Source organism: Stegostoma tigrinum, chromosome 21 (genome assembly GCF_030684315.1).
Source record: "Stegostoma tigrinum isolate sSteTig4 chromosome 21, sSteTig4.hap1, whole genome shotgun sequence".
In the NCBI taxonomy this organism is placed as follows: Eukaryota; Metazoa; Chordata; class Chondrichthyes; order Orectolobiformes; family Stegostomatidae; genus Stegostoma; species Stegostoma tigrinum.
Genome location: NC_081374.1, coordinates 25,248,982 through 25,266,596, shown reverse-complemented (window position 1 = coordinate 25,266,596; position 17,615 = coordinate 25,248,982). Strand labels below are relative to the sequence as shown.

At 37.0% G+C, this 17,615-nt stretch overlaps 1 protein-coding gene across 2 annotated transcripts in view; it reads right to left on the bottom strand.

Moving 5' to 3' along the window:
• The window catches only part of LOC125462853 (TBC1 domain family member 22B), a 276,012-nt gene that overhangs the window by 26,779 nt on the left and 231,618 nt on the right, over nt 1-17,615 (bottom strand). For both annotated transcript variants that reach the window (XM_048553288.2, XM_048553287.2), the window contains exon 12: nt 2,144-2,239. In XM_048553288.2, the coding sequence (XP_048409245.1) occupies nt 2,144-2,239 (96 nt within the window). The remainder of the gene's footprint in view (nt 1-2,143; nt 2,240-17,615) is intronic.

Below are 17,615 nucleotides of genomic sequence, written 5' to 3'. Positions count from 1 at the left end.
CATTTAAAACACACATCCACATGTTTCTCTCTTTTCATTGTCATACCGCTTTCTATCTCCAGGTCAAAACATGCTAGGATGCCTTTCCTCGCTTTCGCCCACAACTGACTGTTGTTTAGGCTCTGTTCAGAAATTCCTTCTCAAAAACACTCTGCCTCTTCAATTACTAATGCTCCTTTAGTAATTACCTTAGAACCAATCTCTGCTAAGGCTTATGGATAGCCATCATAATATTTCTAGTTCTGTCTGATTACATACCTATGAAATGGGGCATTTTCCAATGTTAAAGGCACTACATGAATGCAAATTGTTACTACTGACAAACTGCACAATGAATAATAATATAGGTATTTATTTGTCTAATAAAAACAAAGAAAGATTCTTGTTGCTCAATTATTAAAACCCTTGTCTCACTGTTTCAAATCTCTAGAAAACATTGCCTCGTAATCATAACAGTCTTCATTAAGTCAGTATTTCCACTTGATTGAAATGATAATACATATTTTGAAGTTAAACAATAGACAAAATGCTCATCATGCTGTCGTTAGTATGATATTATAGCTGATGTTGATATATCATTCCTGCTTTGCTGTCTAAGACGGCAATACCACCTGAAGTCCTTACAGCCTCAAGTCACTGATATCTTTGCCCACAATTTAAGTGGAACCCAGTGCAGACGTGTCCGTCTTATTTACTCTGAAACTTTACTTAAAAAGGTCCTAGTTGTAAAAATCAAACTTTTCTATGTGGTAGTTCTTGTTAGCAGTAACTCATGTATGTTAATAAATCAGATAATATAGGTTCTTTTTCTGATTAAAGTCAAATCATTTGATCAACTTGGAGGACAGATTTATTGTCTTAAGTCTTGATGATTAGAGTTATTGCTGAAGGTTACACTTTGGAAAAAGTGATTTAATTTGCAAAATGACAAAATACTTGAAACTGGGTGATTGTATGTAGCTATAAATTTCAAGGCTAATAAGACTAATGGATGTGAGTTTGCTCGCTGAGCTGGAAGGTTAGTTTTCAGAAAACCAACCTTCCAGCTCAGCGAGCAAACTCACATCCAGAACCTCAACCTGAGCTATAAATCTTCTCAAAACTCGCTAATAAGCCTAATTATGTCATGCTGCAAGGTCTTACATCTTACAGCAGATATCATCAATTATTATTTAATCTTGCTCTTGTAACAAGCCCAAATCTAAATTGAAAGTCTTCATGGACAACTGTCTAAGCTTTAGATAACAAACCAGATGAAGCAGGGAACTGGCATTGATTGGTATTATGAATTCCCTACAACAACAGAATCCACAATTCTTAGCTGAGGCAGTGTGAGAAGACATGGGCTAAGCTGGTATTTGGTTAGAGTTTTGAAATGAACATGGTAACCTTGAATGCTCCTATTTGTTATCATGGATTTGCAACTCCTTCTGTAGAATATGCCTTACCCTTGATTTTTCAGTGTATTTGTTAACACTTTATAACAAAGGGAGACATTAAAAAAACTGAAGAACAGGAATTGTTTCCCTTGAAAATATACAACAGAATATAATGGATTTGATCTGAACTGCTGTTTAATCAGGAAGAAAGAAGGAATGAACAACTTTCACAACCTCAGGTATTCCAAAGTACTTTCAAGTCAACAGATATTTGTGAAGTGAAATCAACATTGAAATGTAATGAAATATGACACTAATTTGAGCATAGTGTGATCCACAAATGGCAATGAGATAAATGATCTCAATCTACTTCACCGGTTTTGTTTGAGGGATGATTATACTTCATGTCATTGGGAAATACCCGCTCTTCTTTGAATAGTATCACGTCATTTTTTACATCTACTGAAGACAGTAAACAGGGCTACCCTCATGAAATTCCTCCTTCAACACTGTAGTAAAGTATCCAGCTTTTGCAGAAATTGCCGGAGCAAGATCGAACTGCTAATTTTCTAATTCATAGGCAAAGTTGCTGTCACTTAAACAAGGATGACACTTTATGGATCACTTGCTTTCTATGGATCATTTGCTTCTAAAGATATTATTCATTTTGAATGGAAATTTGATTATATTCTTCAGTTTTAAGCAGATTAGCAACAGCCAGATATGGAGAATCTAATATATGTAATGTATATTTTGTTACTCACTTGAAAGTCATCTTCTTCCAAAATTTCCTTTCTCCATTTAATGAGGAAAGCAGCACAGACATACAAGTGAAAGTGAGAAAATCCATCTGGCTCTGACTGTAAAAGAATCATATCACAGGAATTACTACAGGGGTAAGATGGCCCAGTAGTATAAAGCAATAAATTCCAATCTACAGTAGGAGGCTGTCAAACAAAGGGCAAAACATTATTCTAATTTATCAGATAGACATAACACGGACAGTTGTATTACTCAATAATGGTAACTGATTCTCTACATCTTGCAAGGAACATTAGCTCTTGATTTTTAAAAACAATTTTTACTGAGAATAGTGTTTTTTTTAAAACTACTGGTTGAAACCAGTTGGTATCATAAAAGGGAACACTATAATTGTGGCAATCATAAAGGTTGATTGTTGAAATATCACTTCATTAATGTAGTTTTGATTAGTAATGACGATGCTGAACTCATCCAATCCTGAGCAAGTTTTTCCAGTGAGAAGATGTAGCTTACATATCAAGAAAATCCTGAATTTCAACTAATCAGCTAATTATACCAATGTATGAAGACACGCTAGAATTAATCTAAGCATGTTGAGAAAGAAAACTAGAAAAGCAGACAGCAATGTCACTCTTGATGTTTATCATACAATCCCAGTTAGATGTGTACATAATTGGATGGCAAGACAATCAGGTTATGATTCCTCTGCATCTAGCTGATTTGCCATTATTCATCAACACAGATCATATGTCAACAAGAGTCATTCAGACTTATGGTGCGTGATACTTACCTGTAAAATCACACTTTAATGATCCAAGTATTGAGGTAGAGAAGATGGCCAAAAGCTAAAGGGAAATATTAGACAACCCTACACATCATCTCAGTAAAGCAAAGACAATTTGTCAGTGTTTCACACTGACATAATTTCTTGCAAAAATTAGAATTCATTCCCAATTGATGAAGTGGTCAGAAATTCCAGAGTTGGATAAGGTAAAAATGTTTAACGTGTTTGTTGTTTTTTTTTATGAGCACCTAAGGACTAGTTGGGGCTTAATAGGCCTCTACATGTAGTATAGCCCATATCACTTTGACTCACATTAGAGGGTGAATAACACACACCTTTATCGTCTAGTTAGCAGTCTGCCTTTGTTAACACATTCTTTGATGCATAACAATTGGTTAGAAATATCTTCAATGCATACCTGCCTTCATGGATATTCTGAAGGTCCAATCACATAACATTCTGGAAGTAAGTAGTGGGTTCTCGGCAGCACTCGATTCATTACACCTTTGAACTGGAACTTCGTGACTTCAATAGATGGGAGGAAAACTCAACTCAAAGTGCCTGCTTTCATGTAATATCTAACTAGTATTTTAAAAGCATAAAACATGCACCAATAAGAGGCACAGACACTGAGAAGTATAGAGATAATGTCTTTACATAGTATTTCAGAGGATATTCTTTTCTTATTTGATGTTTACAATTTTTCAAATTATCAATCTTTCAAATTTTATTTTTATTATGTCCTGAAGCACATTAATGGATAATGGTTCCATCTGAAGGGTAAGTAAACTGAGATTTCAGAACTTAAATGAGTGGCAAATGTTACTGAACAGAGATGAATACTTTTTTTAAAAACAGAATTCAGTAAAAGCGGGAATGCATTCTCTGAAAGTGTCTTGGAAGAGGATCCAACTGTAATTTCACTGTCCAGCCAATTAAAATATATCAATGTGTACTAATATAAACATGTGAAATAGGAATGTGTTAAGTCTCCTCACGATCTTGCATATTTTAATAAAACTAGTGCTCATTCTCTCAAAAGCTAATGGTACAAACTCAGCTTATTCAATCATTCCTTGTAAGACAAAAACCTTGCATCTCAGCGATCAATGGAGTGGAACCTCTCTGTGGTGCTTCTAATGCAATTATTTCCTTCTTTAACTAAGAGATCAAACGTCTACATAGTATTAGTCTTACCAATGCACTGCAAAACTAGCAAAACTTTCCCTGCTTTTATTCTTCCTCCTCCTCGCAATAAATGATAACATTCCACTAGTTCCTTCCTAGTCATTTGCTGTATTTGCAGAGTAATTTCTATGCTTCAAGTATCAAGACACCCACACTCCTCTGTACTATACAGTTCTGAATCTCTCTTCTTTTAAATAAGCTGCAATTCTGTTCTGTGTGCCAAGATTAACAAGTCACATTTTTCCACATTATACTCCATTTGCCATTTTTTTTTGCCTTCTCAATTAACCTATTTAATGCCTGTGAAGACTCTTTACATCCTCTTCAAAACTTACTTCCCTACATAAATTTGTGTCAACAGCAAATTTAGCAAAAATAAATTTGGTCCCTTCATCCACATCACTGATGTAGACGTGATCAGCTGAGGTCCCAGCACCAAGCCCATAGCATCTCATTGGTGACATCTTGCTAAACTAAGAAATGATCTGTTTATGCCAATGCAATGTTTCTTGTTAGCTAATCAATCCTCTGCTTATGCTGACTCTGATTATGTTTTTCTTCACAGATGTTGCCAGAGCTGCTGAGCTTTTCCAGCAACTTCTGTTACTGTTTGCAGATCATTTACTTTTTTAAAATTGGGGGTTGGATAGACCAGTTGGCTGGATGGCTGGTTCAAATTGCAGAGTGATGCTAATAGCATGGATTTGATTACCATGAAGGACCCTCCTTCACAACCTCTCTCCTGGCCTGAAGTGTGGTGATCCTTGGATTAATTTACAACCAGCTAACTCTCTCTCATGACAGAGCAGGCCTATAGTATGGTAACTATGGTGATGTTTACTTTTCAAAACAGCTTCTATTTAAAGGCATGTCAAGCTACTTTTAAAAGACAAGAATATTCAAACTCTGAACTCCCACTGAAGAAGCAACATTGTGTAGCCTTTAATTTCAGTGCACTTGTAGTACATAGCAACTGATTGGTGTAAATTGACTGCACAATGGACAAAAAAAATACTTTTACACTGCAATTCTGATATCGAATCAGTGGTATTTATACCTGTTACCTAAAACAAGTTTTGCTTGTTTCATTTTCAATTCTTTCCCTGATGGGTGCCAGGCAGGAACTTGTCAAACCTAGCAGCAAATCAAAAACTCCAGCAAAAAAATAAATACAGCCTGCTGCCAGAACAAAATAAGTCAGTTTTATGCCTCCTAGTTCAGCAACAGGAGAACAATGTGCCAACCATCCTCTCATTTTTATTGCATAAAAGCAACTTTATTGATTTCAAAAAGAAATTGAAAACACAAATAAACTGATCAGTAACAATCTATGCAGGAGTGTGAGAAAATTCAGTTTTCAGTCAATCTAAATTGCAGTGAAAAACTAGATTAACGAACTAGCAATCAGAAATTTAACAGGTAGGAAAAAGGACACTTACATCAGCACCTTCCAGTTACATACTGCCTTTAACATCAAACATCCTAAAGCTCCTTACAAGAATGCTGTGAAACAAAATTCAACAGTGAGCTATATCTGGAGATATTAAGTCAAACAGCCAATAGCTTGGTGAAGAAGATTTAAGATGTACCTCACAGAAAGAAAGCCAGTGGACCAAAAGGTGTAGAGAGAAAACTCCAAAGCTTAGGGGGCTTAAACCACTGACAATACAGCCACCATTAAAATTGGAAATGGTCAAAAAACTGAAGTTGGATCAGCAGGCATCACAGAAGGGTTTAGGTTTAGAAGAGATTACAGATAGGAGGGGTTGAAGCCACTGAGGACTTGCAAAACAAGTCTAAGAATTTAAAATTTAGAATGCTGCTTGCACAGCAGGCATTGCAGTGAGAGAAGTGAGCAGGTCTTGGCATGAAATGCAGCAAAGGAAGGCAACCTTTCAAAGGACAGAATGTGCAATGTAACATGGGGGATTGTCTGAATAATCAAATCCGAGCTAACAAAGGCATGGATGAGAATTTCAGCTGCAGATAAATTGCAGCAAAAGCATCACTGGATGTGGTTACAGATTTAGAAACAGTCATTGCTCCTGACTCAAGTGGCTCAAAGTGTAACTTTCAGTTACATACAACAAGGCTGTGAACTCTTTGAATCAGCCTCAGGCAGCTACTAAAGTGAGGAATGGAGTTGGTGACAGCATCTACAGACATCTGCTCCTTGTCTTCCCAATCTAATATTCTATGTTGGACAAGCAGGCAGAAAATTTAAGAGGCAGATTTAGCCCGAAGAAAGAAATTATTTTGTACATGGTACAGTTAATTTACTATTCTATAACAGTATGTTTTGATGGTATTTTGACCCCAAGATTGCAATCTATTTTGCTTAAAACTCAGCACACCTATGGCTCAGACTCTGTAGTCAAAGGCAAAGTGACTGCATCACTGCTGATCTTACAGAAATTTGTCCTAAACATCGAGCAATTTCTGTACTTGGGTATTCCATTTCCTAAAGTCTATTTGAATCTGGTGCCAACTTAAGGGGATTTCTAGACATTTAGTAACAGCAAACTCGTCAGCAGGGTAAATAACCAAACCGTTCGGAGAAGTCTAGGACTGAACTGATATTTTCACTTTTATTTAAAAACGTTGTGAGAGGAAAATAAAGATTGCAACATAGAGAGGAACTGATATAAGTGACTGTAAGAGAAAGTCAAAGATATGATTATTTTCAATATCATAAACATTTAAGATTTACTTTTTTTGGGACCAGTGAGGCTGTTCAGTGGAAATTCTGAGCAGAGTATGTAATTAAATAAGAAACAAGTTAGATGTGATTTCCACGCAAGATTTATTAGTGAGATAAGCGTATATTAGGTTAAGTTTCCATCAGTTCAGTGATTGGTTAAAGATTGCAGTTTGGGACAATAGCACTCTCTATGTGATAAGTGCATGAAGACGGCCTCAACCGTGATCTTGCATTGATGTTGCGCTACAGGTGATCCCACCACAGTGTTCTGTAACTGTAAAATCTTCCCTACCGTCCTGTTTTAACAGCATCACCTGTCGGGCGCTCTCTCTCTCTCTCTCTCTCTCACACACACACAAAAATCTAAGGGGTGAATAATTTCTTCCAAGTTAATCAGTTGGAAGGTTTTAATTGATTAATATGTATAAGTAAATCTCAGAATTCCTTTCAAGTCACGGTCCTGAGAGAACTAAAGGTTTTATGAATATAAAGAAGAGGTGACATTTTTGGTCAGACAATGCATGTTAGATGTGAGACCTTGTTTAGAATCTCTTTGTGTTTTGGTTTAGAGTCAGGCTGGTTTTATTTCTAAAGTAGGAATTTATAAAACACCAAATTGGCTGCCCATAAATTGTGGTCTTTTTCAATGAAATAAAATGTTTCTAAGTACAAATTCACACCATAGATTCACGTCATGACTCCACCACGCTATACACACACACACACACACACACACACACACACACACACACACACCCGGGTGAATTTCTTTACATTTTACATTGTTCAAAGAATACATTTTATCTTGTTCAAAAAGCGCACAATTTATACAGTCAATAAAGTTTTATAAATTCCTATTTTAGATTAAAACCAGTCTGACTAGTCCGTATTCTAAACAAAGCCTTACGCCTAACACGCACTGCCTATCCTAAAATGTCACCTCTTCTTTACAGTGATAAAGCTTTCCCAAGACTGCGAATGGAAAGGAATATTTGTTGAGTGATAAATATTGACCAATAAAAGATTGTGGTCTTTTATATACACCAGCATAAACATCTGGGAACTTTGATATTTTGCAGCTAAAGTTATATTCTTTCTCCATCAAGACATCAGTGTTGTTGTGAAAGATCAGCTTAGACAAGATGTTCATCTTCCAGGGTAAGTGTTAAATAAGCCACCTTCTAACTCAGAGTATAGTGTTGAATGATCATTAAAAAAAATCTCAATTATTTCAAAAAGGAGTGATTTGTAAAATTTATGAAGAAAATATGCTGATTCACCACACAAAATTTGCACTTCCCTAAAAAATTGATATAAATGTTTGCTGTATTAATACAGTCAATGAAACAACTTCAGAGACGAGGAGAAAATAAAAAGGCTGAAAAGTCACTTAAGAAACAAGTTAAATTTAGATTAAAAAAATCAATTTCTACACTTTAAGAAGGAAACAGTTGTGACATCAATGGTTGCTAAGGTAGCTGAATATTGGAAATCATGCAAAAATATAAAAAGAACAGAACCTTAGTCTATCAGTTGTCACAGCATCATCTAGCATTCAATAACACTGAGGTTTTAAAAGCAAAATCAAAAAAAAAAAGCACTTTGATTCTGGTTAGGATAATAAAATTCACTTGTCTTAAAAGCAGTCGGCAAGTTATCTGTGGCACTGGATCTTTGTACTTCAGGTGCATTGTAATACAGGAAAAAATAGCTCAAACATTATTGTTCTAAATATACCTCAGTTAATTTAATGGAAAACAGTCCTGAATTAAATGTACAAATTTATGAAAATTGAAGAACACAAACTAATCAAACAAATAGCAAAGATGACAATACCAATGTTGCACTGATGAACTTACCCTGCCAGGTTACTCAAGCAGAACAGTCATTGACATTCTGATAATTAAATATATTTTTACACTACGCAATTCAACAAACAGTTTTTCAGTTAGCATAGACAATTCATTTGCTTTATAGAAACAGAAATAGGCTATTTTGCTCTTTGAGCTTGTTCCACCATTCACAATTACTGATCTGTACACGAAATTCAACATCCATCTCCACCTCTATTCCATAAACCACAATAACCTTGCTCATTAAAACTATCAATTTTAATTTTGAACTTTTTAATTGATCTAGCCTCAACACTGTTTTCAGCGAGGAGTTCATAAATTTTTCCACTGTATTTTACAAATGTCTTTTTCAGTTCAGTTAAACACATGGGATCAATTTCTACTTGATTGATCTTGATACTTTAACTGTTTGAGAGAATGATTGCTACATCAAAGGCACACCCAACAGAATTACAGAGGTAAAGCCATGTCAGCCTCTTTATCTTTTCCTTTCTATTTCCCCAATTCAGATTACTCAAAGGGATGGCATGGAATACAGTCAGATTGCCCTAAAGCAGATCTTAGTTATTAACTTTCTTTTGGACTTTAAGGCTGATCAGTGCAATGTAACAAGGTGAGGTGACTGAGTGGCACAGATGAGACACTGTCCATGTTATCAATACCATTCTGCCCTACACACCATGAATATTTACGCATGCAATAATGCTTTGCAGAAACGTGTTATCCAGTTCAGCTAAACCTACAAATCTTAGAACAGTTACTTGATTTTCTGTTTAGTCTTTCTAACTTATTGTCCTGCGAGTGAAGTAAAACAATTTAATTGACAAGTCAGCCAATTTTGTTTTGCTTCATTTAGTTCAACTTACAGCTAGTAAATACACTCCCGAGTTAAATGAGAAGACTCAGCAAAATGGAGACCTTGGTTCAAAAATGTGTGCTCAGTAAAGTTTGCTTCAATTTGAAGGATTTAGTTCCATAGTAGTAAAGGAAATCCTCCTAAAATAGAGCATGCCAGAGGCGGAGGATAAATTTTGCTTACTTGGAAAAATTACTTGCATTTCGCTAACAGACCAGATATATCAATCTAACCTATTTTCTTTCTCTACAAAATATCACAACCATGTAACAGGCATTTCTGTAGAGCAACGTACGAACTCAATGATTTGTATAAGCTCATAAGGAGAGTTCTTTTGAATATTTCAATTTTAAAATAACTGGCAGCAAAGCTTTACATTTTAAACAAGATAAAAGTGTAATTTAATCCACAGCAATTGCTATCAAGTTACTTAACTAAAAGTGATGAAAATATGAGCTAAATTACACATATAAAATAGGCATTGTTAAATGGAGACTATAAATTGAAGCATTTCATCTTCCATTCGTCAGAACTAGGATGCCAGGAACACAGTTGACAATCTAGATGCCTCAATATGTTTAAAACTGTATTCCTTGAACTCATTAACTTGGAAACTTGTGCAGTTGAGTTCAATTTAAACAATATGATGAATGCCAAAATAGATGATAAAAATCAAAATTCTTGCAGTGCTGTAAAGCAGGAACAAAAACAAAGTGCTGGAAAAGCTCAAGAGGTTCCAGCAGCATCTGTGAAGGAAAAAACAGAGTTAACTTTTCGGGTCCGGTGACCCTTGCTCAGAACACAGTTTTTGTGTCAAATGGATGGTCTTGTTATGGAATCCCTTTTACAGCCAACTCTTGCTTGCATCTTTGTTAGTTACTACAAAAAGTGCATCTGATGGAAATACCAATAACCTCTCACCTTTGTTTTCATTCACTACTCAATATATACCTCGGGATTCCTACAGTCCCACATGCAACAACGTCTTTTTGGCAGCCTCGTGAAGAGGGCCATAGCACATTATGTAAGCTGTGCTTTGAGACAGATCATTCTATCCTGCATGATAATGGTTATCCTGATCAAATCACCACTCACTACATTGTCACAAAAACTCATGAAAGGGCCAACATTCATCACCTTTGGTTCAGAATGGTGTCCAGTCTATCTCAGTTTGCCCTGGAACGGGAAGTTGTTTCAAACATTTCCCTAAGTGAAGCTAGCTGTTTCACGTTGCTACTATCCAGTTCAACCATGAGTGAAGGGATGCTACCATAAAGCCAAAATGACGTTTTGTTAACTGCACAAGAAAAAAATATGAATTCCAGTATGAACAAAGTGTGGAGCTGGATGAACACAGCAGGCCAAGCAGCATCTCAGGAGCACAAAAGCTGACGTTCCGGGCCTAGACCCTTCATCAGAGAGGGGGATGGGGTGAGGGTTCTGGAATAAATAGGGAGAGAGGGGGAGGTGGACCGAAGATAGAGGGAAAAGAAGATAGGTGGAGAGGAGCATATAGGTGGGGAGGTAGAGAGGGGATAGGTCAGTCCAGGGAAGATGGACAGGTCAAGGAGGCGGGATGAGGTGGTAGGTAGGAAATAGAGGTGTGGCTTGAGGTGGGAGGAAGGGATGGGTGAGAGGACGAACAGGTTAGGGAAGCGGAGACAGGCTGGGCTGGTTTTGGGGTGCAGTGGGGGAAGGGGAGATTTTGAAGTTTGTGAAGTCCACATTGATACCATTGGGCTGCAGGGTTCCCAAGCGGAATATGAGTTGCTGTTCTTGCAGCCTTCGGGTGGTATCATTGTGGCACTGCAGGAGGCCCATGATGGACATGTCGTCTGAGGAATGGGAGGTGCAGCTGTTTGTTGCGGACCGAGCAGAGGTGTTCTGCACCTCCCAGTCGCGGCCGCTTTGCAGAACACCTCCACTCGGTTCGCAACAAACAACTGCACCTCCTAGTCGTGAACCATTTTAACTCCCCCTCCCATTCCTCAGACGACATGTCCATCATGGGCCTCCTGCAGTGCCACAATGATGTCACCCGAAGGTTGCAAGAACAGCAACTCATATTCCGCTTGGGAACCCTGCAGCCCAATGGTATTAATGTGGACTTCACCAGCTTCAAAATCTCCCCTTCCCCCACTGCATCCCAAAACCAGCCCAGTTCTTGCCCTCCCCCCACTGCGTCACAAAACCAGCCCAGCTCGACCCCTCCCCCCACTGTATCACAAAACCAGCCCAGCCTGTCTCCGCTTTCCTAGCCTGTTCTTCCTCTCACCCATCCCTTCCTCCCACCGCAAGCCACACCTCCACTTCCTACCTACCACCTCATCTCACCTCCTTGACCTGTCCATCTTCCCTGGACTGACCCATCCCCTCCCTACCTCCCCACCTATACTCTCCTCTCCACCCATCTTCTTTTCTCTCCATCTTCGGTCCGCCTCCCCCTCTCTCCCTATTTATTCCAGAACCCTCTCCCCATCCCCCTCTCTGAAGAAGGGTCTAGGCCCGAAACGTCAGCTTTTGTGCTCCTGAGATGCTGCTTGGCCTGCTGTGTTCATCCAGCTTCACACTTTATTATGTTGGATTCTACAGCATCTGCAGTTCCCATTATCACTGAATTCCAGTGCTGTTGCAATGCAGGGATTTAGGCTGCACATGCCAATGACTGGCAGACTACATCAAACAACATGTCTTTTGACCATGTGCAGCTCGCACTATGTTGCTCATAAAGATCCAACCAGTGCTTGTATTTCTATTTCTACCCATTAGATGCATATCTTCTACTGGAAATAATTTGTTAAATAATCTGGACTATGCTAAGAATTACATCAGAATTTAAATTTAAAATCATCAACCAGGTCCGCAGTGTGACACATTTACATGAGTTTTAAATCACATAAATATTCAGGATCCTATACAATGCAGGCAAAAGGCACATACACACATTACAACTTTTCAATGAAAGAGATCATACAATTGGCTAAAATCTACTGCACTTCCATGACAATGCCCTAGCCAATTTGAAACTACCTGCTTGGTCGGAAAATTAAGAATATCAGTGATTTTTCCTGCTCTGTATTTAAGTCGTTGACAGTTGTCCAGATATTTTGTTGAGTATTTAAGGCTGGGATGTTATATTGAGGTCAGTTACCACGTTGCACTTGGTAGTGTTTGCAGTCAACAAGGAATGCACCATTGAGAAATCAGGGTGGCATCAATTTGTTGGATGCAGAGTGTTATCCAGTAGGGGACATGGAATTTAAGGTTGTGGATTTTGGATCAATTGCAATTTGTCTGAAAATGATTGAAGTTTGTTAGATAATGGCATAAAAGGATATAGAATAAAAGCAGGTCAATAAAATTGATGTCCAGACCAGTAATGATCTAAATAAATCAAGAAATAACCTTGAGTGGTAGAATGGCCTATTTCTATTCCTAGATTTCTATATTATAATGAAAAAAGTGAAAGTTAGATTATAAAGCCCTTAAATCAGATATATTTCTAATCAAATATGTAAATTTTTACTCTGAAAACAGAACCATAACAGAGCAGAACTCCCTGTAGTTGTACTTTGAAGAGATTTAATCTTCACTCAAGTAACTATCAAATTGCAAGCAGAATATTTATACCTATGACACTAGAAATGATGGGGTAACCTCAGAATTATTTGTAGTACTTCTTATTGATTTGCATAAAATATAAGGAGCTTAAATTTCCTAAACAACTTAAGAATTACAGATCAATCCCATTCTATACAGATATTACTAAGATATCAGCCTTTGGGCTTCTCAAAGCTCAATATCAAGCTTAAATACAAAACTTTTTTTTAGATTCTTAATTAAATGCTGTTGCTAGGTTTGAAAAACGCAAGGAGAAGATATATAGATAAGCTTGCAACAAAAGACAAACAGCTAGCTAAGTAATAAAACATCTGCAGTACTTTTTTCAACAACTACAAATTGGTTACCGGATTGTACTCCGGATCTTTCAGTTTCAGATATAAACAAGGCACAAAACTCCTGATAGAACAACAGCTGCAAGTACATAGTAGACAACGCTGCAGTCTAGAAATGAACCGTCTTGGAACTATTATTTCTGGCATTCAACTGATTCGCTAACTCCATTTTCTTTGAGTGCATTACTGCAAAGAGAGTTTTGTGCTGCAGTGGGGCCACAAATGAAATAGTTGAAAATGTTTGAGAAGAGATCTACTTTTAGCCTCTGGGCTAAATTTCAGTATTTCAATCAAATATCTGTTTTGTCTTTGAAGCTTCAGAGGAGGTATTTATTTTTCAAATGCATACCATTTTCAAGCTTTTTTGGGGGTACTTGCAATTGAAATGAAATAACTGTAATTCTTCTGAAAACAAAAAGTCAAATGTTAAGAGCACACACCTGTGGTGAAGACTGTATAAGTTATTTATCGCAATGACTTGGCAATCTGTTTATGCAGCAGAGTCAAATAATTGAGCAAAGCTATAATTATCTTTTGACTACAATACTCTTTGAATGCAATATTAATCTTATTTTTTATCATCTGTAGTGTGAAATATATATTTAATACAAGGTGATTTGAAAATATAAATATAGATTACACATTATCAGATGCAGCAACCCTCATTTATTGTTCTACTTATTTATCCTTCATTCTGGCATTCAAGTTAATTTCAGTTGAATGGGTAAACACAAAGTATGCTTACAGATTATATATTACAGTGCACAAAAAGTCACCCTTAAATGGGATCTGTTGTTCTCTCTAATTTTAAAACAGTGCAGCCTGAACTTGTTTGAAATGTAAAATCAATTTTATTAGAATGTTTGCTTATGCAATAAAACACAATTTTCTGTTTACTATTTATTTCAAATCACCTGCAGAATAGTAAATGGCAAAGAATGCATTAGGTTGGGGGCTACATGCATAAATGAAATTGTGAAGTGGCCCACACCTTGGATACAGACAACAGCCTATGTATGTAATTATGTGGAAACATACAGAAGCTATTCATTTAATAAGTTTATATTCAGACATCAAGGGCTATTTTCACCTTTTCAGAACACAAATACAATTGGAAGAAGTGGAATAGGTTCACTACATCAATGAAAGGTTAAAAACTAATGGGGAGGGAAATGATAAATGTCACACCTACCCTGAAAATAAAACAGTAATAACAGTAAAGCAACAACAGAAAAATTACTTGTCAAAGCAAGAAGGGTCTTGAGAATTTGGTTCCAGAAACCTTCACAGCATGTAATAAAGCCTTTTTATACAAATATCATGGTGATGTAAGAAGTTTACAAGTTAGTGGGGAGAAGGGAAAGACAACGTGTTTTGATTCATGCCTTTTTTTTTGCTGCCAAAAAAAGTTAGTAGATGAAGAACCACAGTTTAAATATGTAGGGGGAAGGCTAGGGTAAGGGAAATGGTTGTGGGATGGAAAGTAAGAAATCTATGGTCATATTTCCTGCAACTTGCTCATCATAACCAGGTAGCAGGATGATAATGAACCAATAATTGAGGGGGATATATGGCATAAATATATTGATATTCTAAACATTCTTAGTCAGGACAGGAGAGATAATAGAGCTTCTGGATGTTAGATGGGGGCCTCGAGTTCCAGGGACTAGTAATGGGTGAGTGACAGGGCTGTGTTGGAGTGAACAGTTGAGAAATTGGTAGTTCAGGTACATTTAAGCTCATGTGAAAGTGTATTCACACATAGTGGCCATGTACAATATAAGTCAGTCCTCTTCTGGCACTACTGTTAGCTTTTTGGGCCCAAACTCCAGGAATGGACCTTTCTGGTCAAATGCTCCAAGGCACTTATGAGGGTAATCCTTGAAGGTCTTCTGGTTCCCCCAGGGACCAACAATGTTTCACCTCTTCTCCACTTCCATGAACCTGGGAACCCTTTATTTGGCTTTGTGTAACATTTTCCTCCTGTAGAATGTCGGCCACATCATTTGCCAGGAGCATTCTGTGGTTCAATGAAGCTCCCTGTGAGGGCGGACAAATTATCTTTAAAGACAAGTAGGAAAGATATACTTGCACGTGCTTTCTATAAACACTGCTCAGAGTCTTGCTGATAGATCAGGCAGCTACGAGAAATGCTACAATCAGGTAAATGTAGAACCAGCAGCAAACTTGCATGCCATCTACCTTTATGGCAACAAATCATGATCCTTAAAGCTCAACAAATGGCACAAATCACATTATTCGCTATGGTATACGTGGGGGGATCTAACGGTGCAGTATCAGTATTTCTACTTCAGAGACAGGAAAACAGGGTTCAAGTTGCAGTTGCTTCAGAAGCATGTAGTAAACATCTCTGAACAGGTTATTTCGAAAAAAATTTTAAAAAGTACACATGAGCTCAAGCATATTGTTTTTAATTGAATATAGAAAATGCTTGGAAATAGAAGTGAGAATTATTTGAGTTAGGCAATAATGATTAGGGGATTCAGTGACTTTTGCCCAATTTTTTCAGATATTTTGTTAATGTTTTGACATGAGAATTATGAGCATGATAAAAAAGCTACTGGAAAAAAAAGAATAAAATTGTGTAAAAGCTCAAGAAATAGCACTTCAATACACTGGTTAAAGTGACTTGGAAAACTTGAGACAGGGAGAATGCTTTTTTTAAAACCAGCAATTAAAACCTCAAAGTAACATGTTTATCATTCAATAGTGTTGCATTTCTACAAGATTGAAAAATGTGTTCTATTGAGTTCAAAAATTCAAAATATTAAGTTGACTTTTTGCATTATTTCTTCTGTGAAAGAGGTCTTCCCAAAGTCATTGAGAAATGTTAGTATTTCATTTATTCCAAATCTCAGCAATATTTATTTATTCAGCAGCACAAAACTTGTCAGTTGATGACACATAAGAGTTCTGCAGAGTTTAACACATTCTAATTAAATTTAACTTAGTTACTGAGTGAGGGAAGTAAGCTGTGAATCAATTTTACTGAATGAGCAAGGTGGTGTGAACATCACATCTATCCATTTAGCAGCTTTCTTTTAAGAAGAGTAAAATTTAAAGGTCAATGTCAGATTGACTAGAATGTAGTTTTATATGTGGTATGCTAAATTTGATTAATTAATCAGTGCTCAAACGTGTATTGATTTCTATCTGTGAATAAAGCCTTGATTACAGTTCCACTAAAAAGGTACATTATTATCCAAGTCTAGAATTCATCATCAAATGCCTTTGGTGCATAACACTGCCTTATCTAATCTAGCATAAGATGAACAACGTTACACATGATTTAATTTGCTGACATAATATATTGACACCTCAGTAACGGGACTGGAGTGATGAGGGTCTTTCTCTCTATGCTATATGTCAAGAGTTCCAATTATAGCTATAATATTTTTGCTCCTTCTAATTTGGGGTGTACTACCTTTCAGGGTCAAATGCAACGGGACCTCTGGCAATATTTAGTCACGTATCTGATAATATTTTATCAAAGATTGTTAAGATTGGCTTTGATCTAGCCTATGACTCTGATCAGTTATTACTGAAAAATCAGCTCATAAATCAGCTTAAGCAAACCACATGAAAATTAATAGCAAAATGCAACATACAGTAATGGCACTATGAATATCTGGAACACTTTACCAAAGGTTCATTTGGTGAGCAGGATATAACCAAGGTTCAAGTGATGGACGACGTTTATATAAATTAACTGGAATTTTCTTAAAACTATGATAAAAGATTGGCCTAGATTTCCTGATGGCCAGGTCATTTTGCAGCAGAGCAAGTTGGAATTTACTCCACGTGGAAATCCCAATGCAGGTGACTCCCCACAGACTGCCTAGAAGGTTGAAATTTCCTCGGAACAATTACCCAGCAACAGGCGCCTTCCCAAAAAAAGGTCCCACTCAGAGTGACTGTCACAGATGTTTTTTGGGGGAGGTGGTTCAATCTCACTTACGTTCAATAGTTAGCCACAAATAAGTTTGAGGATTTAAAACCTATTCTAACTCCTTGTTTACTATGGAAATGAACCTCTGACATAACATCAACTGTCTCCCTCAACACTTGACACATCCCTAGTCATTCCGTTAGACCTGACATCCGAAGTAAAACCC